This window comes from Anabrus simplex, chromosome 2, assembly GCF_040414725.1.
Source record: "Anabrus simplex isolate iqAnaSimp1 chromosome 2, ASM4041472v1, whole genome shotgun sequence".
Classification (NCBI taxonomy): domain Eukaryota; kingdom Metazoa; phylum Arthropoda; class Insecta; order Orthoptera; family Tettigoniidae; genus Anabrus; species Anabrus simplex.
In genome coordinates, this window is record NC_090266.1 from 1222152327 (window position 1) to 1222173204 (window position 20878).

The following is a 20878-nucleotide window of genomic DNA, read 5'->3' on the forward strand; positions in this document are numbered from 1 at the left end:
ACCGCTTCATTTTGAGGCTAAATGCTGCAATTAAGTAAGAATGGGATACACCTCGAGATATGGCAGAGTGCTTAATTGATTTCATAGGTTGGTTTGTATTTTGTTGCGTCTGCCGCTTAATTTTGAGGCTAAATGCTGCAATTAAGTAAGAATGGGATACACCTCGAGGTATGGCAGAGTGCTTAATTGATTTCCTAGGTTGTTTTGTATTTTGTCGCGTCTGGTTAAAAAACGGAAAGGCTGTTATGAAAGTGTATATCAAGAAAGGTATAATTTCTCTATCGGCGCTTGAAGTGTTTTTTATCATACGTATAGTTTGGTTAAGTTAGGATACGTGACGCTGTTTGAATAAGAAAACTGAAACGTTTGCAACAAAATGCGATCGATCATCTTCGGTACGGTATAGTTTTCTCACTTCGTGCATTTGCGAGTTCTCTCGTTGACATTCAAAGGCGATGTTGGAGTTGATTAGTTATACCCATCGACTGCTGTTCTCAAGAAAATTCGAAATGAAAGAGTATAACACGTTTTCGTAATAAATGCGTAAATAACGTGGCCGATAGCAGTTGTTAACTCGCAAAAATAAAGACTGAATAAACGATGTCTTAATTTTAGTGTTATATACGGAAATTACGTAAGAATGCCCTACACCTCAAGATATGGCAGAGTATATCACTGATTTCAGAGGATATTTCATATTTTCTCGCGTCTAGTCATGGCTGTTTACATGTAAATTTTTCGCGAGGAGGTTATTTCTCTACATGCGTTTCAATAGGCTACATATACGGTTAGGTTAGGTGACGCTGTTTGAAGAAGAAAGCTGAGGTGTTCGCCACAGAAATCTCTGGAGTGATACTGTATTTCTCCAAATCCAAGTCTCTTTTTTATTTCTTCTCAGAATCTCATGCGAAAACTCAAAGGGTTGTTGCATTCGCGGCCTAACAGTAAGTTAATGTATACCACTGGCAACTACCGCGGTAACCACGCTGCTTCTTTTCACACGCGCACAGAACTCATTGACAAACGACCGCCTCTTTACTACACATCGCTACCGGTTGTACAGTGCACAGTGCCTGTGTGTTTCTCAAATCTGCAGAATGGCATCAAAACATGCGACCCTTCGAATTCTTAGAAAAGCCATGTTTACTCAGTGGCCGAGTCATAACGCGTCTATTGTACTTGACGCCTAGTAAAATTAAGGTTTATAGAGAGCAGGAATAGTTTCGTGATGGAGAGTCGTATTGTAAAGATACGTGGAAAAGGTATTGCCGGCAAATTTTCAACAGGTTCTAGTCGATATTATGATGCCAATTTTAAGTTAATGTTTATTAAACTCTCGGAAATGTAGAATAATTGTGCAGCCGCAAGAAAATACGGCATAGGCCTAACTAAAGCCAATATTTGGCGTTAGCGTGAAGACAAAGAGCTAAAAAAATGCATTCAGTGGTCCGGAACAAGGACGCTTTAAAGAACTCGATGATGAAATTGTGAGGTATGTGCACGAAAACGCAAGGGCGGTTGGCCATACCGTGGCGCAATAAACTCGTTCGTTGACTTTCAACGTTCGCGATTAGGCCTATACATCACTAGCCGTTGAATTTGGCCGCACCCGACAAGCGAGATGTGCGTGTAGCGGTAGCCGGTTATATCTGACGCTGCGTAAAAGTAACAGTTTTATAGACAACAAGAATAATTTCCTGATGGATGGTTGTATTGTAGAGACGCATGGAATAGGTATTGCCGGAAAATTTTCAACAAGTTCTCTTCGGTATTATGATGCCAATGTTTAGATAATGGTCCTTAAACCCGCGGAAATAAAGAATAATTGTACAGCCGCAAAAAAAAAAAAGAAATACGGCGTGACGAAAGTCAATGTTCGGCGTCTGTATCATGTCTGTAGGCCTGTATGATTTTACAAACTTCTTTTTGAGCCTGATTTAAATTTTTTGAAGGAAAAAGTGGGGTTTATCTTGGATTCGGAGAAATACGGAACTATATATTTTTTCAGAATGGAATTAAACAAACATTCACGTAGTATCGGATTACGAAAAATAACGAGTAAGCCGTAGTGTGGATATCATCTGCGGAAACGCAAGTTTTGAACAAACCGATTGCTGTTTCATACCGGTTTTAAAGTGCATGAAGGGTTTTCCGACTTTTATACAATATCGGATATAACGACAATCCGTTATAGCGAGTAATTTTTCACCGTTATGAATTCTCGGTATAACGGACTTCTACTGTATTTTAGAACAACTCATTCTACCACAATTTTAATGTGTCTCTCCTACTAAACCCAAGTTATTAAAACATGTCACCAAAGTTTCTGGATTTTATGATACTCTAGTAAATTAAGTTTGAGTTTATGAAATAACTGTTTAATAGTTGTTGAGTCATTGTTTACAAACGTAACCATTCTTCGAGATTCAGATCTGGTTGACCCAGTCTCAAGTTCAATATCATATCGACGAGATCTTTGAATCTTTATAGACTGTTATCCTTAAAGAATATAAAACATTTTTACCAAATCTCATTACAAAGAAACTTTCAAATTTAGTTGTTAAGATTGAATTTCACCTATTTCAAAGATGTTAAACATGCTACTTGTTTTAAGTATTTTGGAATAACTCATTCTACTGAAATTTTAATGTATATCTCCTAAGCCCATGTTATTAAGGCATGATCAGCGTTTATGTATTTTATGATATTCTAATAGAGTAGATTTTAGTTTGTAAAAATAGGTTTCAATAGTTCTGGAGTAATTGTTTTCGAAGATAACCATTCTTCGAGATTCAGATCTGGCTGCTGATGCTCTGTAAAGGAGCGAAACATGTCCCACAAATAACTTGTCAATTAATGAAGATATTTTAAATGTGACAACATTAAAATGTATTGAACAGGTGGATTAGAATAAAACTTTGTTATTACAAGTAGCCAAACGTAACGGATATAGCAAAGAAATGGTCAACAAAATGATTCACAAAATAGAATCCCAGCTTAAAACCAAATTAACTAAAACAGCCAAACCCAAGACAGATTATGCCTTATTCACCTTCAACAATACCCATATATATACTATATTATTTTCAAGAAGCTCAACCTGAAAATAGCATTCAAAACCACACACAACAGCACCAACACCATACACAACACCGAAACAGTCAAGAATAACAATAAATATAACCAATCGGGTGTTTACCATGTCAAATGCAACAACTGTGACACAAGTTATATTGGACGCACAGGCAGAAACTTCGCCATCCGCTACAGTGAACATTTAAATGCAGTAAAACACAACCATTTCTAATCAATAGGCGAACATATAGAAGAATCTGAGCATAGTTTCACAGACATCAAAAATGATATGACGATATTAAACATAAACTCTAAGCTGCCCCCTGCTTAACATACCGAAGATTTCTATATTTCTCTGGATCAATACGCTAATCCCAATCATAACATTAACGATATTACAGAGAAAACCAGCATCATCCTTGATAAAACCATTCCTGCATTAAAAAATGGCTCACAATACCGTATTTACGTGAATAATCCCCGCCTCCGAATAATCCCCGCACCCTAACTTTATGGTAGGATTTTTTTGAAAAAAAGAAATGCCAACTTTGACGCATCCCAACTTCGTGCCTTAAATTTTTTTAAAAATGCGCCGGTATTATTTGCGTAAATACGGGTATTTATGCAAATAATCTCCGCCACCGTATTTACGTGAATAATACCCGCCACCGATTAATTATGGACCCTAAATTGAGGAAGGCTGATTTTGAAAAAATAATGCCAACATTGACGCAAACAAAACCCGCACTCCAATTTCATGCCCCAAATTTTTTTTTAAATTTGCTTGTATTATTAACGTAAACACGGTAGTAAACAGACAGAATATAGCACACCCTAATAAACCGACGAATCACAAGCCTAACCCCACCCCTACCTCCACAATAGCCACTCCTCCTACCCCTCCACCTACATCCCTCTCCACAGCTAACATAAGCCCCAAACACACTCGTAGTAGAACACACATAGCTTCCAAACATATCGCTACACGACCTCCACAACAACAATAGTAAGTACTCTTTTCATTTCCATACACACTCCGGGCATTCCTTCATACACACACTATACTTATATTAGCTTATCTTTACAGATAATAACTACAACACGAATGCAGACGAGAGAGGTGTCGCCACCAACAGCTCCTAATCGAAATTTAAACTCAAGTCTTGCAGTTTGTCATAAAACTTACTGACGTACATCAATGGTTGAATTACTTAACACAGTGAAACCTCGGAACGCGAGTAACTTGGTCTACAAGAGTTTTGCAAGATGAGCAAATCTTTTAAATAAATTGTAACTTGATAAACGAGTGAGGTTCCGCAATACGAGCGTCATGATCCTAGGTTTTCCCCTCCCCTGTGCCTTTGTTGAATGGGTGAACGAGGTCTTTGGTCCTGTACTGCAGAAATACCTTTCAGAAAATAATCTGCTGTTTAAAGTCTTGCTGGTTATGGACAATGCTCCTGCTCATCCTCCAGGCCTCGAGGACGACTTACTGGAGGAATTCAAGCTCGTTATTCTTAGGTTCCTTCCTGCCAACACTACTCCAGCCTATGGATCAGCAAGTAATTTCGAATTTCAAGAAGCTATACACCAAAGCATTATTTCAGCGATGCTTCGAAGTGACCGAAGGAACAAACCTTACCCTCCGAGAGTTTGAGAGAAGTCATTTCCCCATCGTAAACTGCCTGAAGTTCATCGATAATGGCTGGGATGGGGTCACCAAGAGAACTCTCACTTCCGCTTGGGGAAAGCTGTGGTCTGACTGTGTTCTTGGGCGTGACTTTGAGGGCATTGTTGGTGAAAATGATCCGCCGATTGTCGATGAAACTGTGTCCTTACGGAAGACTATGGGGTTGGAGATGAGTGACGTGGACATTCGAGAGCTGGTGGAAGGACATAGCCAGGAGCTGTCCACCAACGAACTGATGGACCTGCATCGCGAACAACAGGAGGAGGTTGTGGAAGAGATGTCGTGCGGGGAAAAGGAGGAGGAAAAGTCAATGGAATCTCTCACTTCAACTGAGATTAGGGAGAAGTGCAAAATGTGGGAGACGGTGCAAAATTTTGTAGAAAAACTTCACACGAATAAGGCTGTAGGAGTACGAGCAATGAATCAGTTCAATGACGATGCAATGTCACATTTTCATGAAATCCTCAAAAAGAAGCAAAAGCAACAGTCATTGGACGGGCTCCTCGTTAAAGCTGTACGAAAAGGAAACAATTCCAGTGAGCCAACAGACAGCAGTGATTCTGTTAGTAAAATTCATGTTACACACTAACCCTTCTCATGTCATATCTCACCTCCCTCACACCAACAGTGATTCCATTGTAAGGTAAAATGCATTTTAAATTTGTTTCAAGTTGAATTTTGTTCCAGAAATGGTATGCGAATAAATATTTTTGTGTTGTGGACGAATCATCTGCATTTCAATTGTTTCTTATGGGAAAACTTACTTTGATATACGAGCGCTTTGGATTACAAGGATGTTGCCGGAACGAATTATGCTCGTAATCCAAGGTTCCACTGTACTCAAAAATTTTCACGACAAGGGTTTTCACTACAAATCAATATGACATATATCAGCCATAGTATATTCTCGAATCACTTCATGCAACTAAATTAACATAGATATAGAGGCACAAGAACTATAGGGAAGTTTGAAAAAGGAACTCAACGCAACACAAATTCTCAAATTTTAACAAGCGTTTTAACATATATATACCATATTTTAGTTTGTTTAACTTATTAAGTGTTTTATATTGTGCCTTATGTATTTTAATATGTTTAATGTACTCAGCGTGTCCAATGTACACTTAATAGGTTTTAGTTTACTGTAGCCTTCATTACCACTTTGATCACAGATATTTTAACCCCACATAGACAAAACACTACTAAAATACATTTTAGTTTATTTTCATCCTCATTAGACATCCGGATGATCCAACATAATGAAATCTTTGTGATATTGTCCAATGGCTGTAATATAATTATGTACTAGCTGATGATGGCCATGGAAGGGCGAAACCAGTATTAATGTAAATCCATTTACAATAAATAAGTATTGATAGGTGGAACACATTTCTTGTCTATACAGAGAACTGTGCTCTGCGTCATGAGAAGAAATCTCGACTGTCCACGAGAAAGGCTTCTCAAACAATGACTTTTTGAAATTTATACGTTATAATAGAAGTGGAAATTGTACATTCATTCGTCACCAGATGGCTCCCCGGATGTGGCGCAGTGCCAGCGTTCGAAGTGGCAGCTGGCCAAACCATCAGAATCAGTCTAAGAGGGTCACATAGCATGGTTACGTAGCCTATGACATTGACACAAGCCTGGAAAGAAACATCTGGCGATGAGGGATGTAGGAATTTGGAAAACACCAAGATGAAATAACAATAGTGAAGGGACAGGGAAGGGAACTACCTACGTAAATCCTAAATGGCTGGCAACCAGGTATTACGTAATTAATCGCCAGTGTCCCAGTTGAAATTGTTAGGATTTCTTCGTATTTCCACAGCTTCCCATATAATCCTGTACCTGTAGTGTCTAGTGTGGGTAACAGCGCGATCATCTTGGAACATGACATTATGACCTGATGATAGAGCGAGCTCAGCTATTGCCGATTTGTCTGGCTGTCTGAGACAAATATTACGTTCATGTTCTTTGATACGTGTACCAATGGACCGGCATGTTTGGCCGATTTATACCGTACCGCAAGTACAGGGAATTTCGTTTACCCCATGATGTAAAAGTGGGGAAAATTTGTCCTCGGTTTTACTCAGACTTAGCAGTTTTAGTGGCGGTGCCAAACACGGTTTTTATATTGTGTTTGCGGAGGACCTTGGTGATTCGATCTGTGGTGTTGTGAATGTAAGGCAAGTAGGCAGTTCCCTTCACTTCTTCCTTCTGTGAGCTTTGCTTGGTTGTTTCTCTGGGATGCAGGCTCTATGAATCTGCAAATCGCTGTAACCATTACCCTTGAACATGACTTTGAGCGTAACCATCTCCACCTGGATATTTGATGGCTCAAAAATTCGTCTCGCCCTCTTGACGATTTAAATCTAAGAATTTCATTTTTGTCCATATTGAACTGAGAATGGAAGATAGGAAAACTTAAAAGGGTCCACCTTTTCAATACAAACATGTTATGGTTTATTTATAACATATATTTGCACTTGGAACTAGTTTCGACGCTGTTTGGCGTCATCGTCAGCCAAAATGTGGGAAATAGGCTAGCATGTAGACATTTATATTACACAAGGCGTTACATTAAACAATACACATCCTAAAAGGAGACAAAAACAGGGACGAATACAGAAACAAATGAATCGTTGAGAAAGCAAAAGTTATACATATTAAAAACAACCCTAACCACACATCCTGCAGTGCGAAAATATTCGCCCTGGATGATTCCTGAATACAAAAAGCGTCACGAAACAACGTTTTGTTCCTCCCCATCAACAGGATGTTCAGGTTAGGACAAACAAACTTTGGTTAGAAAATGAACTAAAATTTCTCTATAAGAAAAAGTCATTTTAAAATCATCGCTTATATGAAACTCACTTAGAGGCAGCCACCTTACTCTCAAGTGCTCAGTGGAATCTTTTTCAAGACGAAGTCCAAATCAAGTTGTTCAATATTTTGTCCAAAAAACAGATAACACTAGAGAAAAAACTTGAAGCACTTAAAAATAAGGTAAAACACAGCAACTCCCCTCCAAAACCTAACAGCAAGCCTAACCTCGCTAATGACACTCTACAACAATTCCACCCACCAGTAATTAATCTTTCCACCACCAACTTAGATGAGGACGATATAAGAATTCTTTCGAAAGGTCCAAAGCACAACTGGCCCTTACAGCCTCCATATCGTAGAATTTTAAGCTGGCTGATGTGATCGACTGGATATTTAAAGGCCGACCTGATCGGCTCTGGCAATTTAAAGGGCGGGTGCTCGCCTGGCTCCAAGAGAGTTAAATTACTAGAAGACATATGGATTTTTAGTGCCCTATATATTAGACTGTGATAAGTGGCTTTTTTATGTGAGTTGGGATGTAATGAATAATTTTTTATGGTTGTTGGAGAAAAGGTGGGTTTTCTGTATATTTGGAAGTCAAACTTGTTTGATATTCATGTGATTTTGATGTCTAGGAAATTCAAAGTGCTATTGATCTCATCTTCTTTAGTGAATTTATTGTATTCCAAATTGTTATCACTGTTGTTGATTTGTTTATCTATGATTGCTATGGTATCATGGACATAGCGATGCCAAAGACAGAGTCCATTGATGTTATTAATTATTTTACTTTGTTCGAGGTTATCTAAGTATATTTCAAGGTTAAACCCATGGCTGATGATGCTTGTATGTAAGGCGAAACATGCACCATTTTAATTAACATGTCAGTGTAATTTAACAAAGACAAGTTTTATTGTATTGATTAGGTGGTCAAATTAATAAATTAACTTACTGTTATTATTTCAATCAAATATCATCAATACGGATCAAGAATGATATTTATCACTTGTAATGAAAGTGCATTAGGTTGAAGGCTTATGGTTGACAGCTTATTGACGAAATACCACGAGTCCTTGACGTATGATTCAGTACGTCCTATGTGTGGCTGAAGCAATTTGCTTAGGTATTTATCCAGAGCATACATAGAAGAACCTATCACACTTACAATAGGTCTGAGGGGAACATCTTTTTTATGAATCTTAGGCAGTCCATAGAATCTGGGTGGCACTGCATCCCCCAGGGACAGATGTTTAGCCTCCTCTTTTGGAATTGAAGATTGCCTTAAGAGCTTCACAGTGGCATTGGACACACGAGTGGTGGGGTCACATGAGCTCAGTCTGTAAACAGGTTCTGGAAAAATAGCAGAGATCTTATTCTTATACTCGTCATTGTCCATAACTACTGTCACATTACCCTTATCACAGTATTCGGGAGATAGTAGGTTCAAACCCCACTGTCGGCAGCTCTGAAAATGGTTTTCCGTGGTTTCCCATTTTCACACCAGGCAAATGCTGCGGCTGTACCTTAATTAAGGCCACAGCCGCTTCCTTCCTACTCTGAGCCCTTTCCTGTCCCATCGTCGCCATAAGACCTATCTGTGTCAGTGCGACGTAAAGCAAATAGCAAAAAAAAAAAAAAAAAAAAAAAAAAAAAAAAAAAAAAAAAAAAAAAAAAATTACCCTTATCAGCTGACAGAATGGTCAGTTCAGAATCATTTCTAAGTTCCTTCAGAGCTCTCCTTTCACTGTTATGGACGCTGTCGAGTATTAGAATAAAATCTTGGCTATAATTTCAGAGCTTGTTTACAGACTGAGCTCGCGTGACCCCACCACTCGTGTGTCCAATGCCACTGTGAAGCTCTTAAGGCAATCTTCAGTTCCAAAAGAGGAGGCTAAACATCTGTCCCTGGGGGATGCAGTGCCACCCAGATTCTATGGACTGCCTAAGATTCTTAAAAAAGATGTTCCCCTCAGACCTATTATTAGTGCGATAGGTTCTCCTACGTATGCTCTGGCTAAATACCTAAGCAAATTGCATCAGCCACACATAGGACGTACTGAATCATATGACAGGGACTCTTGGTATTTCATCAACAAGCTGTCAACCATAAGCCTTCAACCTAATGCACTTCTGGTGAGTTTTGATGTGGAGCCCTTATTCACTAAAGTGCTGATTGACTCGGTCACGTCTCTCATTGAACACCCGTTACCTGAGGTCATTACTAAGCTATTTTACCGTGCATGACTTCCAGCTGTTTCTTGTGGGGTGGGAATTTTTACAAACACACAGACAGAGTGGCTATGGGAAGTCCACTTTCACCCGTAGTGGCTAATTTCTTTATGGAGCATTTTGAGGAGGAGGCTATTGCTTCAGCGTGCATCAAACCTATGATGTGGTGGAGGTATGTTGTTAATGCATTTGTGGCCTGGACAGAAGGTCCTGAGAAACTTCATCTATTTCTAAACCACCTATATCAGCAACATCCTTCAATAAAATTCACTATGGAGATGGAGTCGGACGGATGCCTTCCTTTCTCGGATGTTCTAGTAAGAAAGAAACCGGACGGCTCCTTAGGACATACTGTCTATCGTAAGCCTACCCACACAAATCGCTATCTTCATCCAGATTCTCACCACCACCCAGCACAAAAACAAGGCATTCTCAAAACACTCACCAAGAGGGTGAGACGAATTTGTGAGCCATCAAATATCCAGGTGGAGATGGTCACGCTCAAAGTCGCGTTCAAGGGTAATGGTTACAGCGATTTGCAGATTCATAGAGCCCTACATCCCAGAGAAACAACCAAGCAAAGCTCACAGAAGGAAGAAGCGAAGGGAACTGCCTACTTGCACAACACCACAGATCGAATTGCCAAGGTCCTCCGCAAACACAATATAAAAACCGTGTTTGGCACCGCCACTAAAATTGCTCAGTCTGAGTAAAACCAAGGGCAAATTGTCCCCACTTTTACATCCTGGTGTATACGAAATTCCCTGTATTTGCGGTACGGTATACATCGGCCAAACATGCCGGTCCATTGGTACCCGTATCAAAGAACATGAACGTAATATTCATCTCAACCAGCCAGACAAATTGGAAATAGCTGAGCTCGCTCTATCATCAGGTCATAACGTCATGTTCCAAGATGATCGAGCTGTTACCCACACTAGACACTACAGGTCCAGGATTATATGGGAAGCTGTGGAAATACGAAGAAATCCTAACAATTTCAACTGGGACACTGGCTATCAATTAAGTAATACAAGGTTGCCAGCCATTTAGGATTTACATAGGTAGTTCCCTTCCCTGTCCCTTCACTATTGTTATTTCGTCTTGGTGTTTTCCAAATTCCTACATCCCTCATCGCCAGATGTTTCATTCCAGGCTTGTGTCAATGTCATACAACTGTCAATGTCATAGGTTACGTACCCATGCTATGTGACCCTCTTACACTGATTCTGATGGATTGGCCAGCTTCCGCTTCGAACGCTGGCACTGCGCCACATCCGGGGAGCCATCTGGTGACGAATGAACGTACCATTTCCACTTGTATTATAGTGTATAAATTTCAAAAAGTCATTGTTTGAGAATCCTTTCTCGTGGACAGTCGAGATTTCTTCTGATGACGCAGAGCATAGTTCTCTGCAAAATGTAAAGAATTTCACCTTATTTTCTTGACATTGCATAAGCCAAAAGCCTTTACAGTATCGTACACACCATGTTAACACTCCAAAAACAACGTAGAGATATAAATAACAGTTTAACCAACATGACAACTAAAGGAAAGGAAATGGGAAGCGGCTGGGAACCCTACCAGGTCTGTGAGAAGGCAGTGCGTTGCCGGGAAAACAAATTCAACGGTGATCCGAATTGAACACTACATTTACTGAATTGAAAATGAAGTTACTAAACAAAGCCAATAATAGTATACAAATAAAATTAACATAGTAAATAAACAAATTTTAAGATATCAATAGTGTTAATTGTACAAGCCGGGCTGAGTGGCTCAGGCGCTGGCCTTCTAACCCCAACTTGGCAGGTTCGATCCTGGCTCAGTCCGGTGGTGTTTGAAGGTGCTCAAATACGTCAGCCTCGTGTCGGTAGATTTAATGGCACGTAAAAGAACTCCTGTGGGACTAAATTCCGGCACCTCGGCGTCTCCGAAAACCGTAAAAGAGTAGTTAGTGGGACGTAAAAGAAATAGCATTATTATTAATTGTACAAGCTTCAGCTTCACGCCAATGACTTCAAAACAAAGTAAGGAAATTTTTAACAGTCATAATTTGAAGTCATGACAAGGTGGTTTCGTAAGGTAGCTGCGGATGATATCATCTTAAAATTACCTGTAAGAAAATGAGCTCACAATTTAGCAAGGGCTATCCCTTTACAACCAAAGAAGTTAAAGAAAAAATACACATTAACATAACACCACATGCAGGTTAAGACATAAGCAAGGAAAAGAAAGCGTGTTAATTATTCAAAATCCTAACTCAGAGCCCGATCAAGTAGCTGACTTTTCAGAAACACTTCTGAATAAGGTGCATACCTTAAACAGGATTACGTTAAGATGAAACAGCACTACTGGAGACAATCCTGGAGGAAATTAAAATTTACATATTTATTACACAGTATATAAAATCAAACGAAAGGGGAATGCCTGCAGAACAAAGAGGGTATGACTAGTTGCGAGGGCTAAGTGATTTGAACATAAAATTCGCAAATGTATGATACCCCGGGCAAACTCCGGCACGGAAAGAAATTTAAAATAAGAATTTACATTTAAAGGTTAATATCCAAAATTTGCACCAAATAGTGCTCACCTGGGATGGCCGGTGGTCCCATTAGACGGAGGAGACGGCTGCTCCCTTCGCCGGTCACAAATCAAAGATGACGGACACAAGCTTGGCCCTGGCCAAGTCGCCAGGAGCCGGAAATGGGGCAATCAAGAGATAACCAATTAGCGCAACCACGGCTCTTAAATTCACCAATTAGGAATCACATTAATTTAGCCAATCAGGGATCCGAAATTTTTTATGAGAAAAGATCTTTACAACTTCCAGAAACTTCCTTTCTGATACAACAGGAAATCACTAGAAGCGTCTTACCAATACAGGCACGTGCAGCTACACCCTGCCACACAAGTTATTACCTAAATCCAGATACTAATTACACAGTTATTTACATTATAAAATTTTATATAATAACCAAATTAGGACACTATTCTTGATGTACAGAAAATAAAATTTACAGTATAAAACAATTTTCCAAATGATGTTGTTCTTGGTCCTCAGTCAATTTTTCAAGGCCTGACAAATGAACATATTTTACAAAATCAAATAGAACAGATTCAAAATGAAAACAATGACTCTTGTTCTTCCGTAACATACTTTGTCTTTTCTTGAGATTTTTGGAATAAAATAAAGTGATACACAACATCTTTCCAAATACGATTAAACATAGCTGCTTTTTAATACTGTAACATTCTCCTCCTGCTCATCTTCGAGCATAGCTGGAAGGAAATAAATTTTTTAATAATTTTATTTAAACTGTGTGGGGGGTGGGGGGATCGTTTGAGTTGATGTCACATCCGTCACTCAACACCACATTATCTTCGTTCTTGAGAAGAACGTCCATACAGGTTAAAGAATCCCAACTTCAGGTGTCACTGACCACATACACCTGCTGACTACGGCTGATCGCCAACAACTCCATACAACATCAGTCAACCAAATCTGTTAAGAATTTCATGTCGGATGACAGTGACCCCACAGTTCAATGTGTTCTCCAAGCAGGCATGGCAAGTTGCATCTTGGATGGACCCAGTTATAGTAGCCACTGGAACACAAACAAATCTGAAGCAGAAAGAAGAATTTTTGAAAGGAAGTCATCGTCCAACAATATAGAAGATCTTGAAGAAAGGTGAAGTCTTCAGGAGGGGTTTAGTTTTTTTTTTTTTTTCTGTTTTTTTCTTTCTTGTAAACAACTAACAAGTCAAGAGACACCCAAGCGGTGCCTCGAGAGCCTCCATAGGAAGAGCCCCTCCCACACTATTGACTTGGGATACCCCAGCCCCCGGGCAAGCAATATTAATAAACTTTTAAAAAATGGTGAAGGTTAAAAGGAAAGTCTACCAGAGTTCACCTTTGGGCCTGAAAATTTTGCACATATAATCCCTAGTTATGAACATGAATGCAAATCTTACATAACCTAACCCTTATATAAAATACATTAAAGTTAAAGGAAATAAACACCTAAGGAGGACACCTAGTATTTTCACAAATGACCATTCTAATTCCCAAACTATTAAACAACTCATAATTAAAATATAAGGATATCCAAATGTTAGCTGGCCAGCATTTCAAAAAAAAAAAAAGATTGCTTACAACTAAGATTTTCTTATAACTACCTGAATTCCTTATAACTAAAACACAAATGGTTACTAAAGGATCATTTCGTAACTAAGGGATCTTAACTTCAGACACATGGATGCGACTGATCCTTTTTCTCTCAGGATCACTGACTAATAATGACACAGGGGTTGGGAATTTCAGTATTGTGCAAGGAACTCGAAATCTGTTGGCCAACTTGCTAACGACATGGTCCACAGCACTACTGACAGGATGCATCTTAATATAAACCTGGTCACCCACAGACAGATTGTGCGGTCTTCGCCCGTGATTGTAGTTACATTGAACTTGAGTGTTATAAAGTTTTAAAATTTTACGCGCACCATGCCCAGCAGCACGGATTGTTTCTGGACTGGCGACGTCAGGAATTAGGTCGTTAATGGACCATAGATTTGAAAATGGAGAATTAGGGGTAAATAAAACAGGAGTTTGCTTATGATTCTCGTAGACAGCAGTATTGAAAGCAAATGATAACTAATTAAGTGATGAATCCCACTTATAGTGGTAAGGAATAAGAGCAGATCTAAGATTTCAATTAACTCTTTCAGCATAATTTGGCCTCGGATAATAAGGGGTTGTGGTTATATGAGAAACTGACAAATCAGAACAGAAATTACAGAATTGCACACAGGTAAAAGCTCTGGCATTGTCACTCACCAAAAATTGACAGGGTTCAAATGAAGCAAAGATCTGTTTCATACAAGAAATAGTTGTCACCATTAGCCATACGAGTAGGGAACAGCAACGTAAAATGCGAGAACAAGTATGAAACGATGGCCGGTCCATGACCTTGGGAAAGGACCAATGTGATCAATAAATAACCTCTCCATAGGGCAAGAAGCTTGCTCAGATAACAGACCTAGGTGAGTATTAGGAGCAGGTTTACTAATATTACAGGTTTTGCAAGATTTGACAAAGGTACGGATGTCACCATCCGTGGATTTCCAGATTAAATGCTTACAGATTTTTTCTATAGTTTTAAAAACACTGAGATGTCCACCCACAGGGGATTCATGGAAATATTCAAAAAGATCAGGAACTAAGTTAGCTGGAATGACTATTTTGAGATCCGTCCTACCACGGGCAGGACAACAGAACGACATTCTTAAGAACATGAGGTTTGAGTTCACCAGATTTTATCCTGTCAATTAAAGCCTTGAATTCAGCATCATCTTCTTTATGTTTAGCAATATCTTTGAAAAGAAAAGACAAATTAGTGAGAATTACATTAACAAAGGCTGAAACTTGTTCTGGAGAGGGATCTGTAGGTTCTGATTGAGGATCAGAACTGCCAGGATAGAACATCCTACTGAGACTATCCGCAACAATGTTTTCATTGCCACAAATGTGACGAGCTTCAAATTGAAAAGCTGAGATGCATACTGCCCAACGCGCAAGACGACCCGTCCTTCATAGCTTGGCCAGTACCCAATTCAGAGCCTGATTATCAGTTTCAAGATCAAAAGAGAGATGTTTAAGGTACATCCTAAATCTTTCTAAACAGAGAACAACAGCTAAGGCTTCTAATTCCTAAATCAAATAGTTGCGTTCAGCAGGATTTAGGCTACGGGAAGCATAAGAAATTGGACGTCGTCCCTCTTCAAATTCCTGAAGGAGAACGCCAGATATACCTGTCGATGAGGCATCGGTTTCAAGAATGAAACGTTTAGAGAAATCTGGCATGGCCAGAACAGGAGCGTTACATAAGGCAAGTCATAGAAAGCTTCTAGTTGGGCATCACCCCACTCAAATTTAGCATCTTTTCTTCTCAAAGCATTTAATGGAGCTGCTCTTTCAGCAAAATGTATGAAAGGACAAAATAAATCTTTTGCAAGTAGCACGGGCATTTTCCACGTGAAATCACAGATTCTGATCTAGACATCCAATCACATTCAAAGGGTTAGAGTTAGCAGTATGGCAGGTTAAAAATACAGGTTTCAATGGAGGGAACTTACAAACAGTTTTCATCAATTTATACCAGTTCTCGCTCATCAATGTGATGTTCCTTCCAGAATCTACCAATGCATAGACAGTTCATTATTTACCTCTAAGCATATGTAAGGTAATTTATGAGGAGGGATAGCAGAAATGGCACAAGATTGTATGATTTTGACACTAGCTTCAGACTGGGACCTATTATCAGCCACAGAATTTGGTGAATCATCCTCTAACTTACAATTATAACGGACCAAACATGAAGCTACACTTTGAGGTTTGCCACAAGAATTGGCGGTTAGTCATCTAGAATTACTATTACCAGAACACCCAGACCCAGAAGAATTGCAACGGCACTGTCTAGAAAAATGCCTATTCTACCCACAGTATTGACAAGATTTATTGGTGGAATAGACTCTACTCACATAAGGTTTTGAATTGCCTAAGGGCTCAATCTTAGGACAACTCCTCTGGTAATTTTCAGTGGGGCCACCCACGTCAGGTTTTGAATTGCGTAATGGTCCAATATTAGGACAGTTCTGCTAGAAATGTTCAGTGGCGCCACAGCTAAAACATGCACGAGAATTAGGTAGCTTGGAAGAAAGAGCAGAAGCGGTTTTAGTAACCTGTGGAAAAGACATGCTCATCGGAGGGGAAGCTAACGCAACGCGTAGCTGGGTAGCATATCTAATACCTTCGGCAGAAACTGTGATAACTTCCAATTGAGCAAAAGTTGCTGGTCGCGGTGAAAGAGCAAGATACGACCCCACAAACCTACTACGCTGGCGTAGCAGGTGGAGAGATGATACTCCCGCATGGCGCATCCCCGGTGGCAGATAGGGGGTTCCTAACCGGCTTGCTGGCGGACTTGAGGGAAATAAGATACCTCACGCAGACCAAACACACAAACCCCGGTGGGCGGGGGATGCAGACGAAGAATACACCCACGGTATCCCCTGCCTGTTGTAAGAGGTGACTAAAAGGGGTGACCAAGGGATGATCAAATTAGAACCATGAGACTATTTGTAATTAGTACCATCATGCAGGGAACACCTTGTGTCGCTTTTACTTGCATGTAGTATTATTATGTTAGGTACAAAATAGGTTTGTGATTAGTAGCGACAGTGTGTGGCTCAGGATACATTTTACAGTACCTGTCATTCGTACCCCTATATGAGCAACTCCATGGGTTGAGCGACACCACGGGATAGTGCGGGTCCCTGTGGTTAGTCCATTTATGTAAGGAACGCCACGGGTTTGCATTGCCTGTGAATAGCGCCACAGTGTGCAAAACACCATAGGTCTGTGTTATATGTGCGAATTTCATTACCTGTGGGTAGTACCACAATGTGTGGAATACCGCGAGTCTACGCTACTTTTGATTAGTACCATAACATGACAAATAGCATGGTTCTATTTTCCTACTGATAAGTACCATTATGAGGGGCCGATGACCTGGATGTGTACTACACCCGCGGCAGGCAACATTCAGTGGAAAAGTGTCTGAAATAATTTGAATTTCGAATGCCAATCATCTCAAACTTCCGTGTGGTTTTGTTGCGGTTTATATGTTTCTTAAGTGATTATGTTTTTGAGCCCTATCTCATGTTTATACAATTTTGACTCACCCTTCATGACCAATTTGTAAACTGACATTGTAATTCACTATTTCATGTCTCTCATTTAATCACACTGATTTAACATCTTGTATAATGTAAATGTCTGCATGCTTACGCCTATGCCTATTTCCCACATTTTGGCTGAAGATGACGCCAAACAGCGTCGAAACTAGTTCCAAGTGTAAATATATGTTGTAAATAAACTTATAACATTTATTTGTATTGAAAAGGTGGACCCTTTTAAGTTTCCTATCTTACGTTCTCAGGTCAGTACGGACAAAAAATGAAATTCTTAGATTTAAATACAAAGTTTGTAAATTAATTCTTCCTTTCTCAAATGAAGATGATTAGGGATAACACGAGACATGTTGACAACAAGTAACAGCAATACGAGATAATTCTTTAGGTTAGGTAAGACAAATCACTGTTAATCTCCGTTTCGTCAGCAACCATTTGCTACCACGACGGATTACACAACAAAGAACAAGACAGATAATAAAATTTTAACAAATAAATTTCAATCGGACAAAATAAATGAAACATACACACTATGTTAACACTCCGAAAACAACGTAGAGATAAAAATAACAGTTTAACCTATATGACAACTAAAGGAAAGGAAATGGGAAGCGGTTTTGAACCCTACCAGGTCTGTGAAAATGCAGTGCGTTGCCGGGAAAACAAATTCAACGGTGATCCGAATTGAACACTACATTTACTGAATTCAAAAATAACTTGAATATGAAGTTACTAAACAAGGCCAATAATAATATACAAATAAAATTAACATAGTAAATAAACAAATTTTGAGATATCAATAGTGTTAATTGTACAAGCTTCAGCTTCACGCCAATGACTTCAAAACAAAGTAAAGAAATTTTTAACAGTCATAATTTGAAGTCATGACAAGGTAGTTTCGTAAGGTAGTTGCGGACGATATCAACTTAAAATTACCTGTAAGAAAATGAACTCACAATTTAGCAAGGGCTATCCCTTTACAACCAAAGAAGTTAAAGAAAAAGATACACATTAGCATAACACTACATGCAGGTTAAGACATAAGCAAGGAAAAGAAAGCATGTTTATTATTCAAAATCCTAACTCAGAGCCCGATCAAGTAGCTGCCTTTTCAGAAACACTTAAGGTGCATACATTAAACAGGAATACGTTACGATGAAACAGCACTACTGGAGACAATCCCGGAGAAAATGAAAATTTACATATTTATTACACAGTATATAAAATCAAACGAAAGGGGAATGCCTGCAGAACAAAGAGGGTATGACTAGCTGCGAGGGCTAAGTCATTAGAACATAAAATTGGCAAATGGATGATACCCTGGGCAAACTCCGGTTCGGAAAGAAATTTAAAATAAAAAATTTACATTTGAAGGTTAAAATCCAAAATATGAACCAAATAGTGCTCACCTGGGATGGCCGGTGGTCCCATCAGACGGAGGAGACGGCTGCTCCCTTCGCCGGTCACAAATCAAAGATGGCAGACACAAGCTTGGCCCTGGCCAAGTCACCAGGAGCTAGAAATGGGGCAATCAAGAGATAACCAATTAGCGCAACCACGGCTCTTACATTCACCAATTAGGAATCACGTTATTTTAGCCAATCAGGGCTGTGAAATTTTTTATGAGAAAAGATCTTTACAACTTCCAGAAACTTCCTTTCTGATACAACAGGAAATCACTAGAAGCATCTTACCATTGCAGGCACATGCAGCTACACCCTGCCACACAAGTTATTACCTAAATCCAGATCTAATTACACAGTTATTTACATTATAAAATTTTATATAATAACCAAATTAAGACACTATTCTTGATGTACAGAAAATAAAATTTACAGTATAAAACAATTTTCCAAAAGTTGTTCTTCTTGGTCCTCGGTCAATTTTTCAAGTAAAACCAAAATAAATGGTCCGTTATTGGACATTATAAATTTTCCAGCGAACTCATTCCTGGTAACCAGCGTTTCGCCCCCGTGTGCTGGGTTGGGCTTGTCAGTTGGTACCTAGTACACCTACCAAGACGCATGGCTAGTGCATACCGTGGAGGCCACTGCGTTGGCTACTTGAAGCCACCGGCAGTGCCAATGCACCACGAGAGACTTTGTCTCACTGCCAAAAATTGATGGCTGCTTTCCCATAGGGAATCTGAAATATTTGTTCCGAATGAGTAAATTTATAATACCACTATAAATGGTCCGTTATTGGACATAAATTTTCCAGCTAACTCATTCCTGGTTGCCAGCGTTTCGCCCCCCTGTGCTAGGTTGGGCTCGTCCAATAACGGACCATTTATAATGGTATTATAAATTTAAAAAATTTAATTTACTCATTCAGGACAAATATTTCAGATTTCGTATGGAAATCAACGTCTATATCATCAATTTTTCAAGGCCAGATAAATGAACATATTTTACAAAATCAAATAGAACAAAATCAAAATGAAAACAATGATTCTTGTTCTTCCGTAAGTACTTTAATGCCTTTTCTTGAGGTTTTTGAAATAAAGCGCCCCCCTCTGCTAGGTTGGGCTCGTCCAATAACGGACCATTTATAATGGTATTATAAATTTAAAAAATTAATTTACTCATTCAGGACAAATATTTCAGATTCCGTATGGAAATCAACGTCTATATCATCAATTTTTCAAGGCCAGATAAATGAACATATTTTACAAAATCAAATAGAACAAAATCAAAATGAAAACAATGATTCTTGTTCTTCCGTAAGTACTTTAATGCCTTTTCTTGAGGTTTTTGAAATAAAGTGGTCCACAACGTCTTTCAGAATACGATTAAACACAGCTGCTTTTTAATATCGTAACAACTCTGTTTATAAGACTGATACGTGGTCTTGGATCTGTCAGAATGAATTCTTCTCAACTCAGAATAGCTGGAATGTAAATTTTAATTGGCTTCATATATCTTGCATGTTGGTTGTTTTAAAGTGTTTCATTTACTTTTAAAACCTTTGTAAGCCAGAAGGAAAATAACAAGAATTGGAAATAAGTGTCTTGAATCTCATTAAATGTTCTCTGTAAAGGTCTTGTCATTTTATTATTTGCAGATGCAGACTGTGCTATGTTTGAAAACTCTGGGTTTAGAGAGTTGTTGGGTTCGTGCGGATAACCGTATTGGCATTGCTATGAATGGGACCATATACCATGAAAAACAGGTAAACGATGGTAGGAATATGGTAATGCTTACCAGGGCTTGGATTTCTGTGACCTTTAAACTCTGGAAATATGCATACACATACACTGTAAGAAATACCAAAATATGACATAAGAAATTAAATATTGATCAGAA

At 39.0% G+C, this 20878-nt stretch overlaps 1 protein-coding gene across 13 annotated transcripts in view; it reads left to right on the plus strand.

Annotated features, from left to right (window-relative positions):
- LOC136864815 (josephin-like protein) overlaps positions 1 to 20878 on the plus strand; it is a 255723-nt gene that overhangs the window by 125333 nt on the left and 109512 nt on the right. For all 13 annotated transcript variants that reach the window (XR_011017868.1, XM_067142252.2, XM_067142243.2 and 10 more), the window contains one exon: positions 20637 to 20744. Coding sequence is in view for 12 of the 13 variants with exons in the window: in XM_067142252.2 (XP_066998353.1) it covers positions 20637 to 20744 (108 nt within the window). In the remaining variant the exon portion in view is untranslated. The remainder of the gene's footprint in view (positions 1 to 20636; positions 20745 to 20878) is intronic.